Here is a 22,351-nt window from a genome sequence, read left to right on the forward strand (position 1 = left end):
AATTGATTTATAATAATATATTAAAAAGATCACGATAAAGGAATTATCATTTTTGATTGTTATGTATTCACATATATGTATATTTATTTGTAAAATTTCAAATTAAACGAATTATTTGACTTTTAAGAAGTAGAAAGCATGTTGCTTTAATTCTTTTGATTTGGCTTTCGCAATAAATTCGCAGATAACAAGACGAGGTCTGAAAAGGAATATTAGTCGAGATAAGTAAGCAATACGATGCCTACAAGACAAGGTGCGCGTTCATGTATATGTGTGTAGATTTATGTGTACTTACTCTTCCAGGTCTATAACATTACTGAAGGATTTGATATTTATTATAGGTTTTTATTTCATAGTACTATAGGAATTACATGTAGTGTTCGTATTTGCATTAAACAGAGCGCGATTTTACAATGGTTCCTCCCCGAGCACGCTGCCATCTGAAAAAATATACTGTATTTAATTTATTATAATTTTAATAAATTAGCATTGCGACATGAACCACACTTTTTTTTCTTTAAAACATAGTTTAGTAAACTAAGAAATAGAGAGTGTATGAGTGTATGTATGCATAGGGGCGGGTAATTGACACGACTCGCGATATATCGGAAGGAATCAATGCATATTCTCAAGATCAGTGATCTGTAGCACGTTGAAAATTTGAATTTCTATTTCTAACTATATTATTAAAGCGTTTGATTTTCAAAAGCTTTTATTCAAATTCATTAGGAAACTTGTATCTGGTATTAGGTTTTTTTTTAATTTTTGTTATAAAAATAAATATAAAGAAAATATTAATCAAACTGGCATAATCAAAACCAGACGTGACTTTTCGTAGGTCAATTTCTTGTCTATTTTTGCGGACTAGTTATAGTTATATAGTTTCCTTCTTGCTATTCCTTGTATTGTATAGATTGTATAGAAGAAGTAGATGACGAAACGTAATACCTCGAGCTAACGATAAAGATAAAAGTATTTGGCGTTTTTTCTTTTTCTAGCAATGATTTCTTAAGGCTTAATTATTAACATTGCATTAATGCAGGGATGTGAGAACATCACTTTGGTCTTGATTAGGTTCAGGTCTTGATTTTTAATAAATTAAAATTATTACGATGAACGCAGTTTTAAATAGCTAAATCTAAATTATATTGCATGTCTTCTAAACCTAAAATGGGAAATAGTGGACCTTGAACCCCGGCACAGCGGAAACCGTGAACTAACAGTACCGCGCTGGACCTTGGACTCGAGCTAGAAAAATTTTTAATTGTTCAAAAGGGTGGGCGAAGAAGTTTTGGGCGGCTTATAGGCGTAAGAGGGGGCGTGGCCATGTCAAAAAATTTTTTTTGCAAATCAACAAAAATTTACAAGACTAATAAAAATATGAAAAAATATCAAAACATTTTGCAAAAGTGTGGGTGTGGCATTTTTGGGCGTTTAGAGTAGGCGTGGTCTGTTTATATTTAATCCTAAACCTTTCTTGTAAGCAAAGAACAGCTGACAAAACGCGAAACTAGAGTTTATTGGATTTATCTAGGGTTTATGAAAATCTATTAGCTTACCTTAATTTTTTATATATATTTTAATGGAAATTCTATTGGTTAGTTAGTCATCTTTCTCTTAGATACACATGCTCCATAAGACTTGAAATATATAACAACACTTTTGCTGATATGATAGTTATCATTGCAGTGAAAGCCCCACTCCGAATGGCAGAACTTGTTTGCATTGCTGCAGGCTGCTCACCTGTCCAAATTAAATTTTAAAAAAAATATATGAAATTGAAATATGTGTTTGTGTTTACCAGTTAAAACGTGAACCCTAACAGAAGCTGGAATGGCTCCATTTGGAACGCATGTATAGTTTCCAGAATCCCTTAATGAGGCTCGCGTTAGCATCAATCGACTCGTTGTTCCTATATCAGTTTTTTCCGTTTCTAAACTTATTCCTCCGCGAAGTGAATCAAAGTCAACAACTGATGAGCCATGATACCTTGGAGATAGTAAACTAATTCGTCAAAATCTCTTACAAAGATCATGGTTTCTTACCAAATCACAGATGGTGCATGTATATTAACAGAGCAAGCCAGGGCAATAGTGCTATCCCGTTTTACATGAATTTCCGTCGATCCCAGAATTTTTGCTCTAGCCGCTTTAAAAAATCACAGATAATTTTAATTTTAAGCAAGCCATAAAAAGCCTTACACTTTGTGTCGTAAAACCGCTTTTTAGTTTTAAGGTCTTGAAAGTCGTTGTCAGCTAAAATTTTATAGAAAAGTAAATTTAGTACGAGTTATTAAATTAATACATTTTCTGCGGGTAAGAAAATTTATAAATTCTTCTACGTGAAGACTCAAGTCGGACATAAATTAAAATTCGATATAAATTGGCAAACCAATTGATTTGTGGGAGTTAGAGTGGGCATGTCAGTATGTGTATGTGCTGCGCTGTGTCTGTAGAATCTGTATGCTTAATCTCAAACTTCTAGCTTTTAAAGTTCCTGAGATCTCGACGTTCATACGGACGGAAAGACATACGGACATGACCAGGTCGACTCTGCTATTGAAAATATATACTATATATGGTTGGAAACGAGACCTGTTACTCTAAAAGTAATGAGTATAAAAACTCCTCGACTTTCATTTACCAGTGCTCAACTGTTTTTCACACGATGATTACAGGTTTTAAAGTAATTATATGCTCACAATGGAGCTGATACAACTTTTGTGACAAAATCTTATTGTATATTCAACAAGGTAAATACCGCGCTTTATTAAAAAAATTTCTATTTAAGCATTGCAAACAAGTAAATTTAAGATATTGAAATATATTATTGAGTAAAAAAGTTTCCTTTTGCTGTGGTCCTTAACCTGTTGAATTTGAATGAAATAAGCTTAAACAGTATAGATAGCATTTGAATATGTATTTCGACCGATTCATTGCTCAATACTCTAGACTCAGGGCTTTACCAATTTGTGTTTATATTTAAACCATTTAATCGCCAAGACTAGTTTATGCGCTGCCTTTTGATTTCTATATTATTCGTTATGGTCGGTCAACGACCAAATTTTTTTTCTATATATAGTACTCGAGCGTCACAGTTATTATTATCTTTTTTTTTGGTTCATAAATGATCATATATACCTATTATTTGCAAACAAATTGCTAAATTTATTTTAGGCTCGGTATTCACTTGACACTCATATACGCCACTGTCTCTAGGCTGTGCATAATCAATTTTTAAGTCCCAATCTTCACTGCCTGGTGGATGTATTACAGAAAATCGTTGATCGCCGGTGTACGTATAAATGTTCGTTGTAAGAATGTGAAGGTCCCGTTTACGCATCCATGATACCTGAAATAATTTATAGTATTTATTAGGAATATTACATAGATAAGCAAATTTATGACAAGCAATAGATAAGTAATTATTAGCTATCTGATAACCCTTATTTGAATCAATACAAAATGAGTCTGAAGTTGACTATTTCAATATGTTGTTATCATGTATTCCTTATCCTATTTGTTTAGATATAGGCAAGCTTGCTAGAAAAACTTAAGACTTGAATGATTTTTTCACATTTTCATATGAGACCTGTGATCGTCTCAAAACAATCTTGATCGATGAAAATGGGAGGAGAGTTGAAATGGACTAGCGAAAAAAGAAGAAAGAAAGCTGCCTTTAAAAAATAAAACTTTCTTCTGGTGTGAACCCAAATATAGTTTGAAATTTAAGGTTACGTAAAGTCGGCTTTTTACCATGTAACCGAATGTGCTCTTCAAACGAATAAAAATGTTTCGATATAATCTTATGTGTAAGAATAAAAATAAATAGCCCATAATGACTTACCGTGCGATTTCCTTTGTTTTTAACCCGACATCTTAATATTGCGATTTCGTCGACTACGGCCGACACATTTCTCGGGCTGATATCATCAAAGAAAGGTCGCTCCGAATTGGTTAGGTCTAAAATGAATTTGTATTTTATGTTAAACGAAATCGGATGCTAAATTATTCAAGCCAAGGCGTATATACCCTTGCAGTTAAAAAATAAAAATAATTTTATATGTCTCTTATTTTGAAGCTAAATATTTTAATTTAAGCTTTCGATCTTTTCATGGACGGAAGTGTCGGTCAAGACAAAGAGCTTGCGACATCTATATATACATGCGCGATATCTTTTGCGATAGTTCGATCATAAAGAGTTTTACCATTGGTACATTTGTTGGTGAAAGGCGCAAACAAATTAAAAGCTGGAGCGAGCCATTGCAATGGCATTCAATGCATTGAAACTGTTGTCATCTTTTGGTAGCCGAAGCTCACCTCGAAGGATGTTTTACAAAGCAAGCTTTCAGGTGGTAAAAATACTATGGGTAAAAGCAATATTAAAATCTTTTTTTAAATTTAAATTTAGCATAAATTAAATACAATTGCTTTTTAAACATACTTTCACATTTGTATATTGTTAAGTACAATTCGTACATTAGATTCATGTATTATTTTTGTCATGGTATTCAAGTATTCATTACATTTTTTTATTGTACGCGTTACAGTAGGGAAAGGGTCCAACCAAAATTAAAAAAATTCCCGCAAGGCCAAAAACATATATATCATTCTAGTGGGAAACTTTTAATTAAAAATGTATCTTACCGTTCAGGCTTAAATATGAAGTTGCACTAATATATTGACACCATATATTTAAATTCAAGACTAATATAATGAATGGTTTGATTTTAATTGGCGAATTATTTAAGAATGTGGCATGTTTGCCACGCGACATGTTGCTTTAATTCATTTGTCTTTCAAAGATATGCATTACTTAGAGTGAAATTCCATATACCTATGTAGTTATAATAAATGTTAAGTATATATATAAGTTAGATATTAAGCACACACGAGAACACGTATTGGCGTAAGATTTTTATTAAGAACAACTTTGTATCGGCATCGATTTTTTAATCTTTTAATGGATTTTCAAATAACATTCTGTTTTTCGGTATTGTGATCTGTGTTTTTAATGCACATGCAATTATACGTGCTGGCTTCAATTTTTATAAACTCTTTCAGTCTTTACACTTATTTCGTTGGCATCGACAATTATTATTTCAACGGTAAGCTCAACAACCCATAAGCAGCACGTTTTAATGTTTCTGTGAGGACGACTTGTATATACAGATTTTTAATATTCTGCAACCCTGAAAATATTCGCGCATGCCCATTGTCACATATGTATGTGTTATCATACAATTTAGGATAGATTTTTTATATTTATAGATTGCGTAGGTTACAATTATTTTTATATATATTTTTTTTAATTTTAACAATTTGAAGTCATATACTAAGTACTCTAGTTTCCTTTTATTGGTAATACGGTAATACGGTTTATAGATATTAGCAATGGGCGGAATACAAATGGCATACATCAATTTGAGACTGAGATCAGATAAGCGTGACCATAGCACCTTTACCTCTTAAATTTCTAAAAAAAAATTACTACTGAAAGTTACATTCACAAAAACGGTAATAGTAGTGGTAAGCATTCATCCTAAAAAATACCAGTTACTCTTAAATTAAAGGGATATACTAGATTCACTGAGAAGTGTTTGATATCGAGAAGGAAACGTTTTCGACCATATATTCGTGATGTCTGTCCGACTATGTATGTGTAGTAGCCTTGGAACTGACCAATTCTATATCTATGCGAACAAAAAAAAAAAAAAACATTCCTATTAGTCTTGTAAATTTCTATCGATTTAGCGACGCCCACTCTAACGCCCTAAAGCCGGTCACTCCCACACATTTGAACTATTGTTAAATTTGTTCTTATTTTATTCCCCAATATCTATCGATATCTCAAAAAAATTATGAAATTCCGCGTTCGCATTCACACTAGGTGAGTAACGGGTATCTGATAGTCGGGGATCTCGACTATAGCATGTTTTCTGGTTTTTATTTGAAGTTGCCTTCTTTAAAGATTAGTGTAAGTTAGTTTAGGGCACATAAAATTCAGTTTCGCTCTCTTGCAAACTTTTCCCGTCCTTGTCAACATCTATGTGTTTCCATTTGAAAATCAATTTTTAATTTCCAAATGTAGCTTTACACAGGTAAAACGATAACTTATCAACTAGCAGCTTGCACAGAACTTGACACATATGTACATATGGCCAATTATACGCTTTCATTTCAGGTCGAGGTATTTACATTGACCTAACGAAATTTTTCATTAGCTCTTCCGCAATAGTAGTATTATTTTTAAATAACAGTACATTAATTGCAAATGAAAATAGCAATTCAAATTAAATTTAGATATTCACCAAAAATTAGGAAAACAAGGTATTAAATGAAATTGTATTCATATATTTTTGTACAAATCTTGTTTGTAAATATAAATTTAAAAAGTGTCCATGTTCTTGAGTTTGTTTTCAGAACGTGTATATGTACATAGTCGATCACAAGCGGGATGCTCGTGCACCATAAATACATTCAAAAATAATATCTCGTGAACTTCGAAATATTTTTATGTTTTTTTCTGAAAATAATGTTGCTTCTCTTATTATGTACACGCCATCTCACCAGGCATTTTGTGTTATTTTGCGAGGCTTAAGAGTGAAAATAATGGAAATTAATAATATTAATAATATGAAATATAAAATGAAATCAACAAATAAATAATCGTAAACCTCAAGGTGTCGAAGTTACTATCTGTTGAAAAATTTATACAGAAGTACTGATTATTCCAGAATTCCAATATAAATATTGTGTGCCTTGAAATATAAATAAAGTCACTCACATATGTAGATACAAATTCTATTGTATATATACGCAATCTCTCCTGAGAAAAGCAAATATGTGTACGCATTTATAAATAAATTTGTGTGTTTACCTAGTATATTACTTTGCAACTCTCCGTATAATTGTTAACCTGCCTTTTGAAAATATCGTTGTGAAAATATGACAATTGATATGTATCCAAATGAGTGTGAAACTTAAACATGTGTACTCCGAACACCTCTATTATAATTAAATCGCAATAAAAAAGTATAAAGACCTGTTGGAAGAAATCTATGCGCCACCAACTTTAATCTCTGTTTCAGCGTAAAAAATGGAATGTCCAAAACAAAACGAAGAATCTGTGAACTGCTTGAGAAGCCCCATCGCGGCCGTTAAAAAAAGGTCGGGGCCGTTAGATATGGCACTTGACGAGGTTAACGACGTATCGAAAATATGGTCGTTGCCATTAGAAGACCCACATTGTTTAGATGCCTCCAGCATGCGTAAGCCAATGATTTTTGCGAGTAAGCACTCCGAAGGAGTTGCTTCTCCAAATAAAGTGCATCGTCGCAGCACAAAAGACAAGGAAAAAAAGCGAGAGCGCTGGCTTCTAACTCGAAAAACCTGGAGATATATGACAGATGCAGGCCGTAAGCTAATTCCTGATGGATACCAAACAGGGTCAGGTAATCATGACCTAATTGAAGATCAATTTCAACGGGTGTGTTTATCTGAACCAAGTTTTATTTTATGGAGTCGAAGAACATCATACCCAGGAGCATTCAGCTGTTCTAAGCGGAGATTAAAGCCATTGTTGAGGCATGCAAGTGCTAGCCGCAGAAAACAAATAGTTGATGCAACCAAAGATTATCATATTGCCGATCGAGTCATTGAATTATTGCAGACTTATCTTAAACTTCGTGATGCATACAAAACCACAACTTTACTTGGAACTAAAACAGTTCGGCCAGACCAAACATCATCACCCAGTGCACAAAGGCCAAACTTCAAAAACAAGGGTGACAACCATCAAGTGATATCATCCGGTACATCGATTCAAACAGAACTCTTGTCCCTTCTTAAATTGTTATCTAATTGCCCTTTATTTACACATGAAGGAATTCAGTTTAAGTTTGGCGATGCTCCACTAAACATTCTGGAAGACAAAGTTCTTTTGAAAAAAATCTATAGCGCGCTTAAGAAACAACAGCTCCATAGGACGCTACATTCCAAAGATCCTTATAAAGCTAATATTTCGACTTCATTGTCTTGCTTAATAAAAAATGGAAAGGAAATATCTGGAGGTAACACTGATAGTAAAAGAAGCGATAAGTTACTACATGAAAATTTCTTTTCTCTAATGAAATGTGATACCAAACCAATTTTACCAAGCCCAAAAACAGAACTTTATTTAGACCTCAATAAGGCACCGCAAAACATTGAGCTTAAAAACAAACTTAATTCAAATGGACACAGCGTTGAAAGAATCCAGAAAACCTGTGGAACTCAAACTAATTTTATTCAACTAAGCGAGTTAAAAACTTTGGCGCAGCAGTACAACTTAATGGTTAAAAATTGCGATAATACCATAAAATTATTTGAAGAGCCCACTAAACAAGACTGTTCAAAATCTTCTCATTTAATATGTAGAAAAAGTTCACTTGACGAAGATATTTCACAGTCAGTTAGCGATACGATTAAACGGTATTTGAACATGGCAAGAAAAAAAAGTATGCAAGATTCTGATTCAAGCCGATTTAAATCAATTAACTATGATAAGAACCTGAGAAATATCAAAGCAAAGGGCGTAATAAATCCACCGGGAATAAGTGCCGGATTACACAAGGCTGTACAAACGTTAAGTGCTTGGCCTCTCATAGCTTTGGATTTTATACGGGGAAACGAATCTTTGAATCTTAAAAACGCTCACTTAGAATGGTTAAGATTAGAGGATGAGCGAAGTCAGATACAGTTAGAGAGGGAAAAAAATCCAACAGAAATAAGCAGTAAAGTGCATCCTTTACAAATCGCAAGTCCTGCAAACACCTCTTCATATTCCAAGTGCACTTCTGCACCTACTTCGCCGACTAGTCATTCAAAGTTAGAAAAGGCTATACGAACTTCCAGTGGACTACTCTCTTCAAGTTCTCAATTTATTTCAAATATTTTGCACGGACATATCAATGCTGGAAACCATTTTAACACATTACCAGATTCCAGTAAGTATAAGTGCATATTGTTTAATTCATTTATATACCGTTGCAGTCTTAATGCCTGAACTAAGCATTAGTGAAGACCTTAGTCTGCTGCTGTTGTTCCGGCTTGTACCCGAGCATACGCGATTGGAAGACTTTGGGCGAGCAATCGACTTGCTCGAATTTATCGTTTTCGTTAACTTCTCCAAAAGAATACAACTCAATGCACTAAAAGATGCTTTCTATTATTCAAAGCTTTTATCTAATTTATTTGTTGTTTAATTATAGTTTATTATTTTCCTTGTTATTTTCCTTGGAAAGAAGAACTTTAGATTAAGTCTTTTTTTAACACGTTCCCAAATTTCCGATGACATACAGGCAGCGCAGCGAGTGCAAGCAATACTTAAGAGACGGTTTCTAATTGACATTTAGTTATCTTTCAAAAGGTTTAAGATTTGTTTGATATTTTAACCATTTTTGTCACGTAGTTGGGTATGGTTGAGGTCAACAACATACTATACTTTACCACTTGTATCACTAGCGCCACTTATCTGCAAAAAATAATATATATATTAAAAAAATAAAAATAATAATAATATAATATAATATATTATGCAAGAAAATGCCTTTTAGATATTTTATGAGCAACGAGTGCAAAAATTATGATATAAAGATGTGGTATTAACGAACCATTTTTCCTTAAAAGTTGCTGTTCATATATATTTTTTCTTTTGATCTATACAACAATAAATTATTAAATTGTGTAGATAACCTTTTCCCTAAAATACTTAAAATATGTGTGTCCTTTTCGCTATTCAATGGCTGTTGGAAAAAGTCCCGTAATACTTTGGATTGATAATCTGAAAAAATGTTTTGTCACACACATCAAACTTATGATGCAAAATATGGTAGTTCTTGTAAAAAACGTGTGTTGTCGTTTTTCGAAATGCCAAATTCAATGGTTACAATGTAATAATCAATTCAAATTAGAAATTATATTAAGATTGCCAAAAAATATATCTGGTAGAGAATAACATTATCGCATCCTGCTAAATTAGCTTGACTTGCTACTATTTTCAGATCAGAGTCATGCAACGGCAAGTATGCAGAAGTCAAAGTCGTTATCAAATGTGGGTCAATTTGTAGCAAAACGAATGTGGCGGAGTCGATCCAAAAGCCACAATAAACGGAGTTACTCAAAGAGCTCTATACCAACTCTAAAATGGTATCCGTCGGTGAGAAAATTTAACTTGTATTTTAAATTAAATACTAAAACTTTTTAAATCAATTTCAGGAACATTTTTTATGGATATCAGAGTCTGGTGAATCTTTTCAAATAGTGGAGACAAGTTTGACAAGGCTGTCAAAAATAGAATCCGATATGGTAAAAAATTTTGCCTTAGAAAAAATTCAGGAACTAAATATTGGAAATAATGAAGGTTAGTTAAATTTAACTGATTAAAAGGATTTGGTTTTGTTTGTCATACAAACGTAGGGCAAAAGGTTTTAAATGATTTCTTAAAAAGTATGTAACAGCTGAAGAAACATACATAAGTATAAGATAATTTCTTTATCTAATCAATTATAACATATTCTAAAAATAAAGCCAATAACTATTACCATATTTTTTCCCATTTAAATAATAGATATGAAGATATCGCCACAAAAACGACGATCTGCGCCTAAAAAAAAATCCTTGACTACAAGCTTCTTTGATAATGGAAAGAAAGATGATCACAGTAAGTGAATTTATGGCATCAGCCTATTATTCTCAATAATCATTTTGAACATAATTAAAACGCATTACATTTCAAGATGCTCGCTCAGTATTGTTCGGAACCTCATTGGAATGTTGCTTAGCAAGAGACAGCAAACGGAACGTTATTATAGAAGACAGATCAAAGTATTCACTTATGTCAATGTTTCGTGGAAGTGGTAGTAGCCCAGGAAGTGTTTTGAAGCTTAATGATAATGTAAGTGCTATACTCTGACAATTTTTATAATCTTTACTAGTAGAGTAAAAAGCTATACTAGATTCGGTGAAAATTATGTAAGAGGTAGAAGGAATCTATATAGTCGTGATCAGGATCAATAGCCGAGCCAATATGGCCATCTCCGTCAGATCTGGTCATCTCCATCCGTCCGTATTAACGTAAAGATCTCTTTTTAATTTTTTTCAGATTTCTTGGGAATTTCAATAGATTTACCAAAAAATTCAGGCCCCCCTCTAAAGCCCACAAACCGCCCAAAAACTGCCACGCCCACATTTTCGAAAAAGGGTTTTGATATTTTTTCATGTTAAATTTTTTTTTGTATTTTATTATTTATTTTTTTTTTACAAACCTTTTCCGATATTTCAGAAAATGTTAAAATTTCTCCTTCCTTCCTTCTCCTTCCTTACTTCCATTAGCTAAGTTAGTCTGGGACTTGAATATAGCATTTTATCTTGATATTCCGGCATGATGGCATTTTGCCATGCACATACATATTTGCAAAAACATCACATCTTTTCTGATTCAATTAGCGCGAAAAGACATAGAGTTTTTGAGCCATCGCATTCGTCGACGTACAAGAAAATATAACGGAAAAGAAACAAATCGAAATGAAAAACGCATAAATTTATTTAAATTTAATATTTACAAATATTATTAGCTAATTGCTACTTACTTGTAAAATACAAACCTGAAAGTCGGTGTTAAATTTCTAAGAACACACTGACGATCCTGACGATTCAAAATTGAAAATGCAACTGAATAGAAACGGAAAAAGCCAACAACAACGCTTCGCCCTTCTCTACCTGTTTCTATCCTTTTCGTCATTTGCTTTTCGTAAGTACCGTTTCTTGAAATTCTGCTTGCTCTTCTTACTATGGCGATCAAAAATATTGCGTCTGGCATTGTAAGAAAATGTACATTAAGCATTGAGTATAGAAGAGGGGAGCGAAAGGTACATCTAGACAAGGGCGTCGCCAGGAACGCCCTAAAAGGAATGTTCAAGAAATTTCATAATTTGCTGCCTATCATGTAACTTCCCGTTGTTTATTTACTCTATGTAATGTTCTTATTCACTTCTATCGATCTTCTTCCCATACATAAGCTGTTTACTAGGTGCTTTCACTAAGAGTTTCCAGTGTTGGAAGATGAATTCTACTATCTTTATTTAATAGCTCCTTTGAAATTATTGAGGACCTAGGCGGTGACCGATATATGTAAGTTCAGGTGGTTAACAAGTAAGCCTCCATATCTGCACATGAAGATTTTCTATTGTTACCGACCACATGCTGAGATTGATGAACAATTGGATAAAAACAACAACACCCAAGGTGGACAACATGATATGAATGATAATTGCACAATGATCCTGTGCGGATGCTTTGCGGGAGTATATGTCTGACTGCATCATAGCTGTATAACTGTATGGGAGTCTAGAGGACGAGTAATTGTTGGAGATAAAAAAGATAATTTTATTATAAAATAGGAGTGTTTAATAATTTTATAAAGATTTCTGAAGTACTGCGAGCAATTTAAGTTGGAAATACATGTTCATAAAGAAGAAGAAAGTATTCATATAAATGCATTTTCAAATATCATTTAATATTTTTTAACAAAATGTTTAAATTTCTCTAAAGATTCCAAGATGAGTAATCAGTATCTTATAATCGACTTAACCGTTCTATCTTGCTTTGTATTGTACATAAAAAAAATATACACGTATATATACACGTATATATATATTTATATAAACAATAAAATAGTTTGTTGAATGTGCGTTGAAATGGATCTAAGGCTCCAAATCTAAAATACTTTTGTGATGCATGTTGCGAAATCGTTCATGCGCCAAACTAAAGGTGCCTTTTAAAGGGACTGATCTGCAGTTTTGGCGAGCTGATCAACAGTAATTTACCATTCATCGGCTGTCGATCGACTGAGCCCTCAAATGTTGCTAAGATCGGCCGATAAAAAGGATTCGATGCACTCCGATTAATCCGTGACGCATGTTGTGCAGCTGCAAGCCAGTAATTCCACCTGTACCGATTAGTTTACAACCACAAGGAGATATTAAAGTATAACTCCAAGTTGAACCTTAAGAAATACAATATAAGTGACCCTCTCTTGGTGGTCGCAGTAAAGAAACAACGTTTTGTTTCTAGTAAAAGATAAATTTCAACATTTTTCTGACAAATCAATAAATAATTAAATTTTTTTTTTTAAGTAACATTTTTATAACATTAGGGTAGTTTGTAAGCGTTAAATGGAAAGTGGTTATTATTTTTTTGGTAGTCCCATACAGTTTGGCAGGACCATTTTTAAAACGAAAACAAATCAAAATATTTTTTAAAGGTATGGGCGTGGCAGTTTTGGGAGGTTTGTGGGCGTTAGTGCAAAAATGCCATTGGCATATCGATAGAATATCGAAAAAATATCAAAATGTTTGAGTGTTATGTTATACTGGGCGTGGCAAACTAGAATCCAAAGCAAACATTCTTGACTATATGGAGATGTACATGGACTTGGCTATTGATACTACTAACTGAATAACGGGTATCTGATAGTTGTAATACTGGACTATAAAAATCCGACTTGCGATCCAGCTGGTCGATCTCTAAAACTAATTTTTGGTGCGAACCTGGGCTTATTTTTATTAATATACAACAATTCCATTTTCATTCTAAGCTGCAAAGGTAGTTATATTTATACGCGTTGCTCATAAGGTAAATGGGTATACTAGATTCGTTGAAAAGTATCCGACCGTATAAAATATATATTCTTGAGTAGGATCAATAGCCGAGTCCGTCCATATGAAGGCCGAAAACTATCATGTTCGGGACTTATAAAAGGTAGAAGGTTGAGATTAAGCAAACAGATTCTATAGACATATAGACACGCAGCGCCCAATGTCTATCGATATGCCTGAACAATGATAAAATTTTGTGTTCTAACTTCCACTAGCTGAGTAACTGGTATCTGATAGTCGAGGGACTCGACTAACCATTAGCTCTTATTTTTTATTAAGCCGATCCTGGTTCATTCTCGAAATAAATCAGCACTCCGGTTTATAATCCGCTGAACGGTTCAGCTCCCTTTAACGCCAGTTCAATATAGTTTTAGTTCATATAAAAATTGTAGGATGTTGGCATATTTTCTTGTTTTCAGGTAAGGTCATGTGAAAGCTTACCATCAAAATCCCTTGAATACGGAAACACGGAACTTTCTGCATATGTTAGAGGCTCCTTTTCAAATATATCAAAGCCTTTAGCATCGCTATCTCAGTCTGAAAATGAAGATACTGAACTTAATTTCGTTAAGCCCTATCAAGAGCATTCACAATTAATGGTACCAATATTCGTAAACAACTGTATTGATTATTTAGAAGAGAACGGATTGCAACAGGTTGGACTCTTCCGGGTGAGCACATCCAAAAAAAGAGTAAAGCAAGTAAGTGGTGGAAATTCACTTAAACCATTTTGTTATATTTCTATATCCGATTTATTTATTAGTTGCGGGAGGATTTCGATAAAGATATTTATTTTGGGATTTCTGTTGATACATGCCCACATGATGTTGCCACACTGCTTAAAGAATTTCTACGTGATCTTCCGGAACCACTACTTTGCAACACACTCTATTTAACGTTTTTAAAAACACAACGCATGTATTGTAAGCTTGCGTAAGCATTCAGAATTAACCAAACGAATTTCAGGTATTCGGAATCGACGCTTGCAACTAGAGGCTATATCACATTTGATAAGACTACTTCCCATCCCACACAGAGACACGTTGTACGTCTTACTAGTATTTCTAGCTAAAGTGGCAGCACACAGCGATGATATATGGTCTACAGAGGGATGTTGTTTAACGATTGGAAATAAAATGGATAGCAATAATCTAGCTACAGTATTTGCTCCAAATATTTTGCGAAGCACTCATTTGACATTTTCAAGGGACAAAGAGCAAGAAAATATGAGCGATGCCATTAATGTAGTAAGGTTTGTCAAGCAAAATACTTGTTTGCTTTTTTTGCCTCAATTTCTAATTACCTAATTTTCAAGACCTAATCTACTGTCTCGTTAATTGCTGTTTGTCAACATACGAATAGTTTCGTGTGCCTTAATGTTTTAAAAATGCAAACAAAGTATGGTCTTGTGACGCTTTTACCGCATGCGTCATCTTAAGAAATAGTCATATATTGCCATTGCGGCTCCGCCAGGAACTCAAATTGGAAGGAAAATAAGTTAGAGCGAAGGACATATATCTGCTGGAGGAATAATCGAAAAGGTTATACATATAAATAACAAAGAAAGCAAGAGAATGGTCTAGGATCTCAACCAGCAGATACCCGTCACTTGTCTAATCATTTTGTAATTAGGAAGTTTGCCTATAGATATCTACGACCTACTGATGTATGTAACTAAGTATTAATTTTTAGGTGCAATGACTGTATGAACACGCTGTGACTCTAATTTTTAACTCTTAAATTACAAATCTAAGCAAATAATGCAACATAAGTCTATATTTTTTTTAGTTTTTAACGCATGAATAACTGATTTACACTTTCAAAGAAAAGCTTAAAACTAGTTCAACTTCGTAACGATTTGATAATAATGTAAAATTTTGTAACTCTAACTACGTTCGTACCGCATTTGATAATAAAGATAGTTGTCTTTAACGAATTCTATTCAAATAATAAATACGTCGGGCCAAAAATACTAATATATATGTCATTAGGACAAGAATAAGAACATTGCTTTCAAGAACTCGACGTAATAAACAATAATAAATGTATGACAATTGCTTATGTGTTACTGTAAAAAATTTGTATGCTATGTAAATATTTTTCTCAGCTTCAAGAGGCTAAGAGTAGTTTAAGACAAAATAATTATATATGTTAATTTATTTCAATATATTTTATTCTTGTTAGAACCATGATAAATCACTATGAAGAAATTTTCAACATATCAGCAGAGTTACTGAATGTCATTTATACACAAGCACTGGAAGCTTGTCCGGAAAAGTTATATGAGCTGATTTCAACGAAAGTCTATGGAACTGAATGGTAAGGTCTGATTAGAATCCATTTGTGTTTCAAGAGGTTTTACTATTATTTCAATGAATTTGAATCTATGGAGCCGTTAACTGTTAAGTTCGTGATCTGTATACTGTGGATTCAAATAGGGACAGCATTAGCTTTTATTATTATTTCCATGGTGTAACTGCTCTAAAGTAATGCCACTTTACCACAATCTGCCACTACCCAGAGTAGGTCAATATTTAAATTAAAACCAATTTGAAACATCATTGTTACAGTTAATGCAAAGACACTAGAATAGTTATTCCACCGTTTTTTCCATCAGAGCTTTTTATTTGTAATGTGTTGTTATCTACACTTAAACAAAAAACTACAAAAATTAAAATATTGACAATCTTCTGGTCAAACTTAATATCTAACATATACTCGTTGAAAACGCGTTATTCAAATTTTTCTTTGCTCTCTCATTATACCCATTACTCGGGGTTACTAGTCTCGTTGAGAATTAAATATTTCTGACCCTATATCCGTCTGATATATCCGTCCGTGTGATCGCCTTGATCTCAGCTTGATCAAGATCAAGCATGCAGATTCCAGAGACAGTGACGCGGCGCAAGTTTGCTCGCAAATGTTGGCACTCTCACTCTGACGCCTACAAACTGCCCAAAAGTCTCACAATTTTGAAACTTTCAAACTGCGCTGAGTCCGTGAATCTCGAAAATGCATGCTCAATGTCAACCTTCTAGCTTTTTTGTTCCTTGAGATCTTGACGTTCACAAGGACATATCATATCATATGAATGTTGGTCTTAGCATATAAATGGCAAAAGCGTTAAGAGTAAAGGATTTAGAAATATTTCTATTTATGTATGTATGTTTCTAATGCACCTAACGCGTATATTTAGGGCCCAACAGCAAATAGAAGACCCTCAACCAGGCATTTTATCTGATGTTTCGCTCGAACCTCCGATCCAAGGAAAGCGGTTTGTATATTTTAATCTTTTTATAATAATATTTTGATACATTATAAATTTTAAGGTATGAAAATATCAATGATTTTAATACCATTAATTTAAAAAATTGGCAAGATAAACCAACAGATTATAGCGATTCTGACAAAAAGAAAAACCATAATGAAAATTTAGAGATCCTTACCGCTAGTCTCAAAATATCTGTTGCTGAACAAAGTCACATAAGTCTCAAGGAGCCTATAAAAAAACAAGGTAAATTTATAGTTATAGATCAAAATGCATCAAAATGCTTCACTGAATCTCTTTTTCTTATTTTTTTAACGCAGAGCCTATAACGGCATACCAACAGTTTTCCAGATCAAGCCTCCCAACCAGTACATCAGATGTTGGTCTCAAGACATTGAGAACAGATGCCGCCGAGCTTGAGAATAAAATGAAAATACTTACATCTAACATCCATAAACAGGATATACCCATAAAAACAACTTACAAACGACAGAACCTAATTTCGAGCTCAAGACGAATAAACCAAGAACCCTAAATAATATAATAAACCCTAAATAATTAAAAAATTTATAAAAATGTTTATCCATTATTCGTCTTTTAAAAAATACAATTTATCTCCTGCTGTCCTATTGGCCTTCGCTCAGTTTTAAATCCTTTTACTGGTAGGGGTTAAATAAGTTTTAAGGAGCTTTGTGTTGCAAACGTGTACAGTTTTTGAAGGGCCGCAACAGTCGAACAATTACCGCGTAATGAATGAAAAAACATAATAGCTTTGTTTGTTTTGATCATAAAGTGATAAAGTTTCTACTGTTTTAATATCAAAATGTATTATCAAAATCGTACGATTATATCATACAGCTGCCATAGGTACAGCTAAATTAAAAATAAAAAAAGAGAATGCTTTAGTCGACCTTCCCGACTATTACATACCCGTTACGAAGCTAGTGTAAATGAGAACGCAAAATTTCATAATTTTTCTGGTATAGCGATAGACATTGTTGAATAAAATGCGAAAAAATATTAAAAATTTTGCTAAATCTAGCTTTTATAGTTCCTGAGATCTCGACGTTCATACGGACGGACGGCCAGGGTCAAATCTACTCGGCTATTTACCCTGATCAAGAATATATAGTTTATATTGTCGGAAACACTTCCTTCTGCCTTGTACATAGTTTTCAACGAATCTAGTAAATCTCTAAGAGTAACTGGTATAATAATAAAAGAGAGCATAGGTATATATGTATGCTGAAGCTGCCTTATTTTCTAGTTGGCAATCATTTTAAATATTCTTTTCACCGTCAAGGTTGTATACAATCAAAGTTATAATTGGAAAACCACATATTTATATACATATAGCAGTCAAACTCTGGTTCGATTCGTCACTACATGGCACTGTGGTCCAGAATTCGATTTTTTTGGCATAAAGTCTAAAAATTGAGCTACAGACTTGAAACTTTGTACATTTTGTTGTTCAATCACAAATAGTTTGCACACCAAATTTGGAGTCTGTGCGACCACGCCCTCTCTTGCCTCCCATATTAACTACTGGTATGACTCAGGAGTCAACGAAATTTCATTTTTTTTTTTTTTTTTTTTTTTTAAAGTGTATATTGATTGATAGTGTATATCTTCTAGTTCTACATTATAAATTTCCGAATCTGAGCTCGAATCAGAATCAGAATGTGAATCCAATATTTTGTCTCATGGATCAGGTTTAAAATTAGACTGTATATCCAAAAGACTTATTACTGCCTTCGGAAGTGGTTTTTCCTATTTTTTATCTCTCTTTCTTTTAAACTAATTGTTGATAATAGTGGGTCCGAGTAAGCAATCGCTCTGTGGAAAATATCACTCATCCTATTGATCCGACTATTTTTCCTTGCATGTGATAGTCGGTCCCTTTTGTAAAGTTTATTCCAGGCTTCACTCGCATTTTCAGTTTCCTTTTTAATCTTTCTCCTGCATTTTGGTAGGATAAGTTTCGGCGTCCCATTTGCTGGGGTGTTTTGGTGTTTTCAAAATCACTAACAAGAATTCTTATCTTAGACGCCATCCACTTGGTATGTTTGGAAATAAATCGGTCTAGTTGTCTGTTACACTCGGGCAGTTTTCTTTTAATAAATAATTCAAAATTTACTATTTTTTTGTCAATCTCTTCTGTCTCGATTCCTGATTATTGTTGTTGATTGCGGAATAAACGTAATCTGAAACATAACTTATTTGCCTATTGTTACGCCTCCAAATGTCCAGGAGGTCGCTATGTCTGAACTCGAACTTGCCTATTTAAAGTCAAATTTTTAAGAAAACGAGCAAAAATGGGCAAAAGATATTACTTTACCGTCAAAGACAATAGTTAAAGGTACAAACTGACGTTTTTAACTTTTGTCAGAAATTGTCAGAAAATTAGTTATACTCCACGAAACACAGGGGACACGTTAGAATTTTCTGTTAAGATACACATAAATTGGATGTCACACAACATAAAAACAGTACAACTATACATATATTACCTACATACGTTAAAAACATCATACCTTGGCATTTATTTTCCATATTTTACTATAATTTTTGGATGCGTATTAACGATCGTACTACGTGCAAAAGTAAGCAAATAATTTGGCTGGAATTGCATTTTCTCAATCAGCTGTTTAACACTGCACCTTTCAAAGCTCATAAAAAGATTTAGTGAAGCTTTCGGTCAATTTTGTTTTTGGTTTTTATTTATATGATCAATTTTCTATTAGAAAATAATTGCTAAAGGACGATACATTGCCATAAAAATTTAGACTTTATGCAAAAAAAAACGAATTCTGGACCATAGTGCATGGGCAGCGATAATTATGATGTAATTAAAAGTCTGCGTTCAATCGTGATATGCCAATAAATGCGGCCTATTTTATATGTAAAAATTACTTTTAAATTTACGTTATGCATTTTTTTGTTACGTCAGGAAATTGGTGCCCTTGTCCTCCAAGAGGACTTGTGCCGAGGAAAATGTTCATACAACAGGTTGCCAACAAGAGCTCGCCTTATATCTAACCTCTCCACCATAACGAGATTAAATATCAGAAGTGCCTGAAAAATAATTAGATTCGTACCTTTCGTCAGCCATCACTCAACACAAGCTTAGCGTCGCTTGATCGAAAAACGATCGGGACACGTCAAATGGATCGTCACAGGGCGCGCAATACGACAATATGTCCGTCAAAAGTTAGTCATAATTTTTTACCTAGCTACCATAGCTGGGCATTACTGGATTTAAAGTTTGGATAAAGCATACATATATATATATACGTTCTCCAACAGATTATACACAAGAACGCTATGCATATAGAAATAGAGAGAAAGCTATAATCGACTTCCCCGGCTATCGGATACCCTTTACTCAGCAAGTGGAAATGCAAACTCAAAATTTCATAATTTTTCTGGGATATTCTGGGATTTGGGGAACAAAATGAAAAAATACCCAATGTGGGCGTGGCAGTTTTGGCCGGTTTTAGGGCGTTAGAGTGTTTTTTTGCAAATCTATAGAAATTTACTAGTAAAACTAATAAACTAATGACTAATAAAAATGTGATAAAATATCAACACATTTTTCAAAAGTTTGGGAGTGGCAATTTTGTGCGGCTTGTTAACGCCCACGAACCGCAGTGGGCGTGGCAACGTGGATCAACAAGCTTGAGCTTCGTCGATGTCTCTAGAATCTGTATCAGCATACAGATCAACCTTCTATATTTTTTAGTTCCTGATATCTCGACTAGTTACCACTAGTTACGCTTATAACAATAACACCAAAATCAAATGCAGTTATTATGTAATTTAGAATCAGATAGCGGCTGGAGCGTGCCGCAGTGAAAAATATTTACTTCTTACACTACACAAAAATAAGTTAAGGCAGTCAATTCTAATACCTTGGAATAACTTCCTGCATAAAAACATAAGGATAGCCCTGCCCTGAATATTAATTAAAATTTAACACGAATCATCACAAAATAATTATTATTTTTCTTCCTTTTCTTTTTATCTTATCTATTATATTTTGATAAGCCAACGCTCTGCCTAAATAATTCTCTCTTCTTAAACATGCTGAAATAAGTATTAAGTATAAGTAACGCTTGTAGGGAGAACAAATCTCAATATGCTGTTAGACTTAATTTATACTAAAAAATGTATGATTACGAAAACAGGTAATTCTTTCGCTTAAACTCGTAAGACGATTATGCGATTGTAAAGGTGTCACAAGGGATCAACCAATTTGGTTACGTCTCTCCACCCTGTTTCCGATATCTTTAATCACGTTTCCTTACTAGTTATTTAGTTGATTTATTAGGTGCCCCTGCTGATCTCCTGAATTGGATATTAAGTTATCTGAATGGCAGGACGCAACATGGGGAGCCACATTGGTCCGCTACTTTTTACATTATTTATCAACAACCTTCCCTTAGCAATAAATCGCAGACGAAGTTAAATTATGCCTCCAGTATAAGTACAGTTCTTGCCATTTGGCGTACAGTCCGATCTAGATAGCTTTTAAATATGGTGCCGAACTAAACTTAAACGGCTCCAAGTGTATAGTTATGACCTCTCTTCTGGACCCTAATTTTTAGACCATACTTTTGTTGGTGGTGATTATTCTTGGTGGTGGTGGTAAAATGGTGGTCAAAGTAATTTGATGATAATTGAACATGACCAAAATCATATTCATTTCGCTAGTCCGACCGAATTTTGAGTATGGACCACCTTTTTGGAGACCACAATACGTAGTTCACTCGGACTAAATCAGATTAAATCAGTTAAAAAAACTATTTACTGTTTGCCTAGCTGCGCCTAAACTGGGATGCAAACCTTATATTACCTCCATTTTGTAGTAGACTACTTTTAATTAATTTACCTTCCCTAGCTAACCGTGGTGAAGCTTATTCGTGGTGAAGTTGATAGCCCCGACTTGGTAGGTCGCCTGAACTTCTCTGTCCCAAGCATATTCACTAGAAACTACATACCCCTAACCCTAAATCATTGTAGATCTAACTATGAGTTGCATGACCCCTACAGAGTATTATGTTCTGACTATAATAGACTTCCTAATATCTGTAATCTTGACTCCCTATCGCTCTTAAAGCAATAAATTCTTACTTTTTTAAGTTATCAAACGGATCAATTATATTTTTATTTATTATAGTTTACCATTTTACTCTACGAGTAACGGGGATTCCAAGATACCGAATCGCTTGGAAACAAACCATCATTTTATAGCTGAACTAAGTGGCCTCTATGTGAAGCTCTGTGTTGTTCCAGATAAGTTTTCATCGTAATCGTTTAGTATGGTTCCGTCATTACTTCATCTATTTTGGAACATGGTCGGCATTGTCAGGAGTTGCAATGCTCTT

At 33.7% G+C, this 22,351-nt stretch overlaps 2 protein-coding genes across 12 annotated transcripts; one reads left to right on the plus strand and one right to left on the minus strand.

The window, feature by feature from the left end:
• Nucleotides 1-324: 324 nt before the first annotated feature.
• Nucleotides 325-5,196, minus strand: LOC6724694 (zwei Ig domain protein zig-8). 3 transcript variants are annotated; one of them, XM_016180606.2, is made up of 9 exons: nucleotides 5,071-5,196; nucleotides 4,647-4,836; nucleotides 3,847-3,962; nucleotides 3,141-3,351; nucleotides 2,202-2,255; nucleotides 2,046-2,148; nucleotides 1,802-1,989; nucleotides 1,560-1,743; nucleotides 325-440 (listed from the first exon to the last, which is right to left on the minus strand). In XM_016180606.2, the coding sequence occupies exons 2-8, from the start codon at nucleotides 4,774-4,776 to the stop codon at nucleotides 1,607-1,609; spliced, it is 939 nt and encodes a 312-aa protein (XP_016037249.1). In that variant the 5' UTR covers nucleotides 4,777-4,836; nucleotides 5,071-5,196; the 3' UTR covers nucleotides 325-440; nucleotides 1,560-1,606. The 3 variants fall into 3 exon arrangements, with proteins under 3 accessions (XP_016037249.1, XP_016037248.1, XP_016037250.1); XM_016180605.2 differs by having other exon boundaries at nucleotides 4,647-5,177; XM_016180607.2 differs by lacking the exons at nucleotides 4,647-4,836; nucleotides 5,071-5,196 and adding an exon at nucleotides 4,208-4,289.
• Nucleotides 5,197-5,375: 179 nt separating this feature from the next.
• LOC6739828 (rho GTPase-activating protein 6) lies at nucleotides 5,376-17,607 on the plus strand. 9 transcript variants are annotated; one of them, XM_016172255.3, is made up of 12 exons: nucleotides 5,376-5,528; nucleotides 10,043-10,197; nucleotides 10,257-10,401; nucleotides 10,609-10,701; nucleotides 10,778-10,935; nucleotides 14,116-14,397; nucleotides 14,460-14,610; nucleotides 14,663-14,948; nucleotides 15,881-16,015; nucleotides 16,893-16,970; nucleotides 17,026-17,210; nucleotides 17,285-17,534. In XM_016172255.3, exons 2-12 carry the CDS (start codon nucleotides 10,066-10,068, stop codon nucleotides 17,497-17,499), a joined length of 1,860 nt encoding a protein of 619 aa, XP_016037256.1. In that variant the 5' UTR covers nucleotides 5,376-5,528; nucleotides 10,043-10,065; the 3' UTR covers nucleotides 17,500-17,534. The 9 variants fall into 9 exon arrangements, with proteins under 9 accessions (XP_016037256.1, XP_039152057.1, XP_039152056.1 ...); XM_039296123.2 differs by having other exon boundaries at nucleotides 5,379-5,516; XM_039296122.2 differs by lacking the exon at nucleotides 5,376-5,528 and adding an exon at nucleotides 5,734-5,889.
• Nucleotides 17,608-22,351: the final 4,744 nt, after the last annotated feature.

Source organism: Drosophila simulans, chromosome 4 (assembly GCF_016746395.2).
Source record: "Drosophila simulans strain w501 chromosome 4, Prin_Dsim_3.1, whole genome shotgun sequence".
NCBI lineage: Eukaryota > Metazoa > Arthropoda > Insecta > Diptera > Drosophilidae > Drosophila > Drosophila simulans.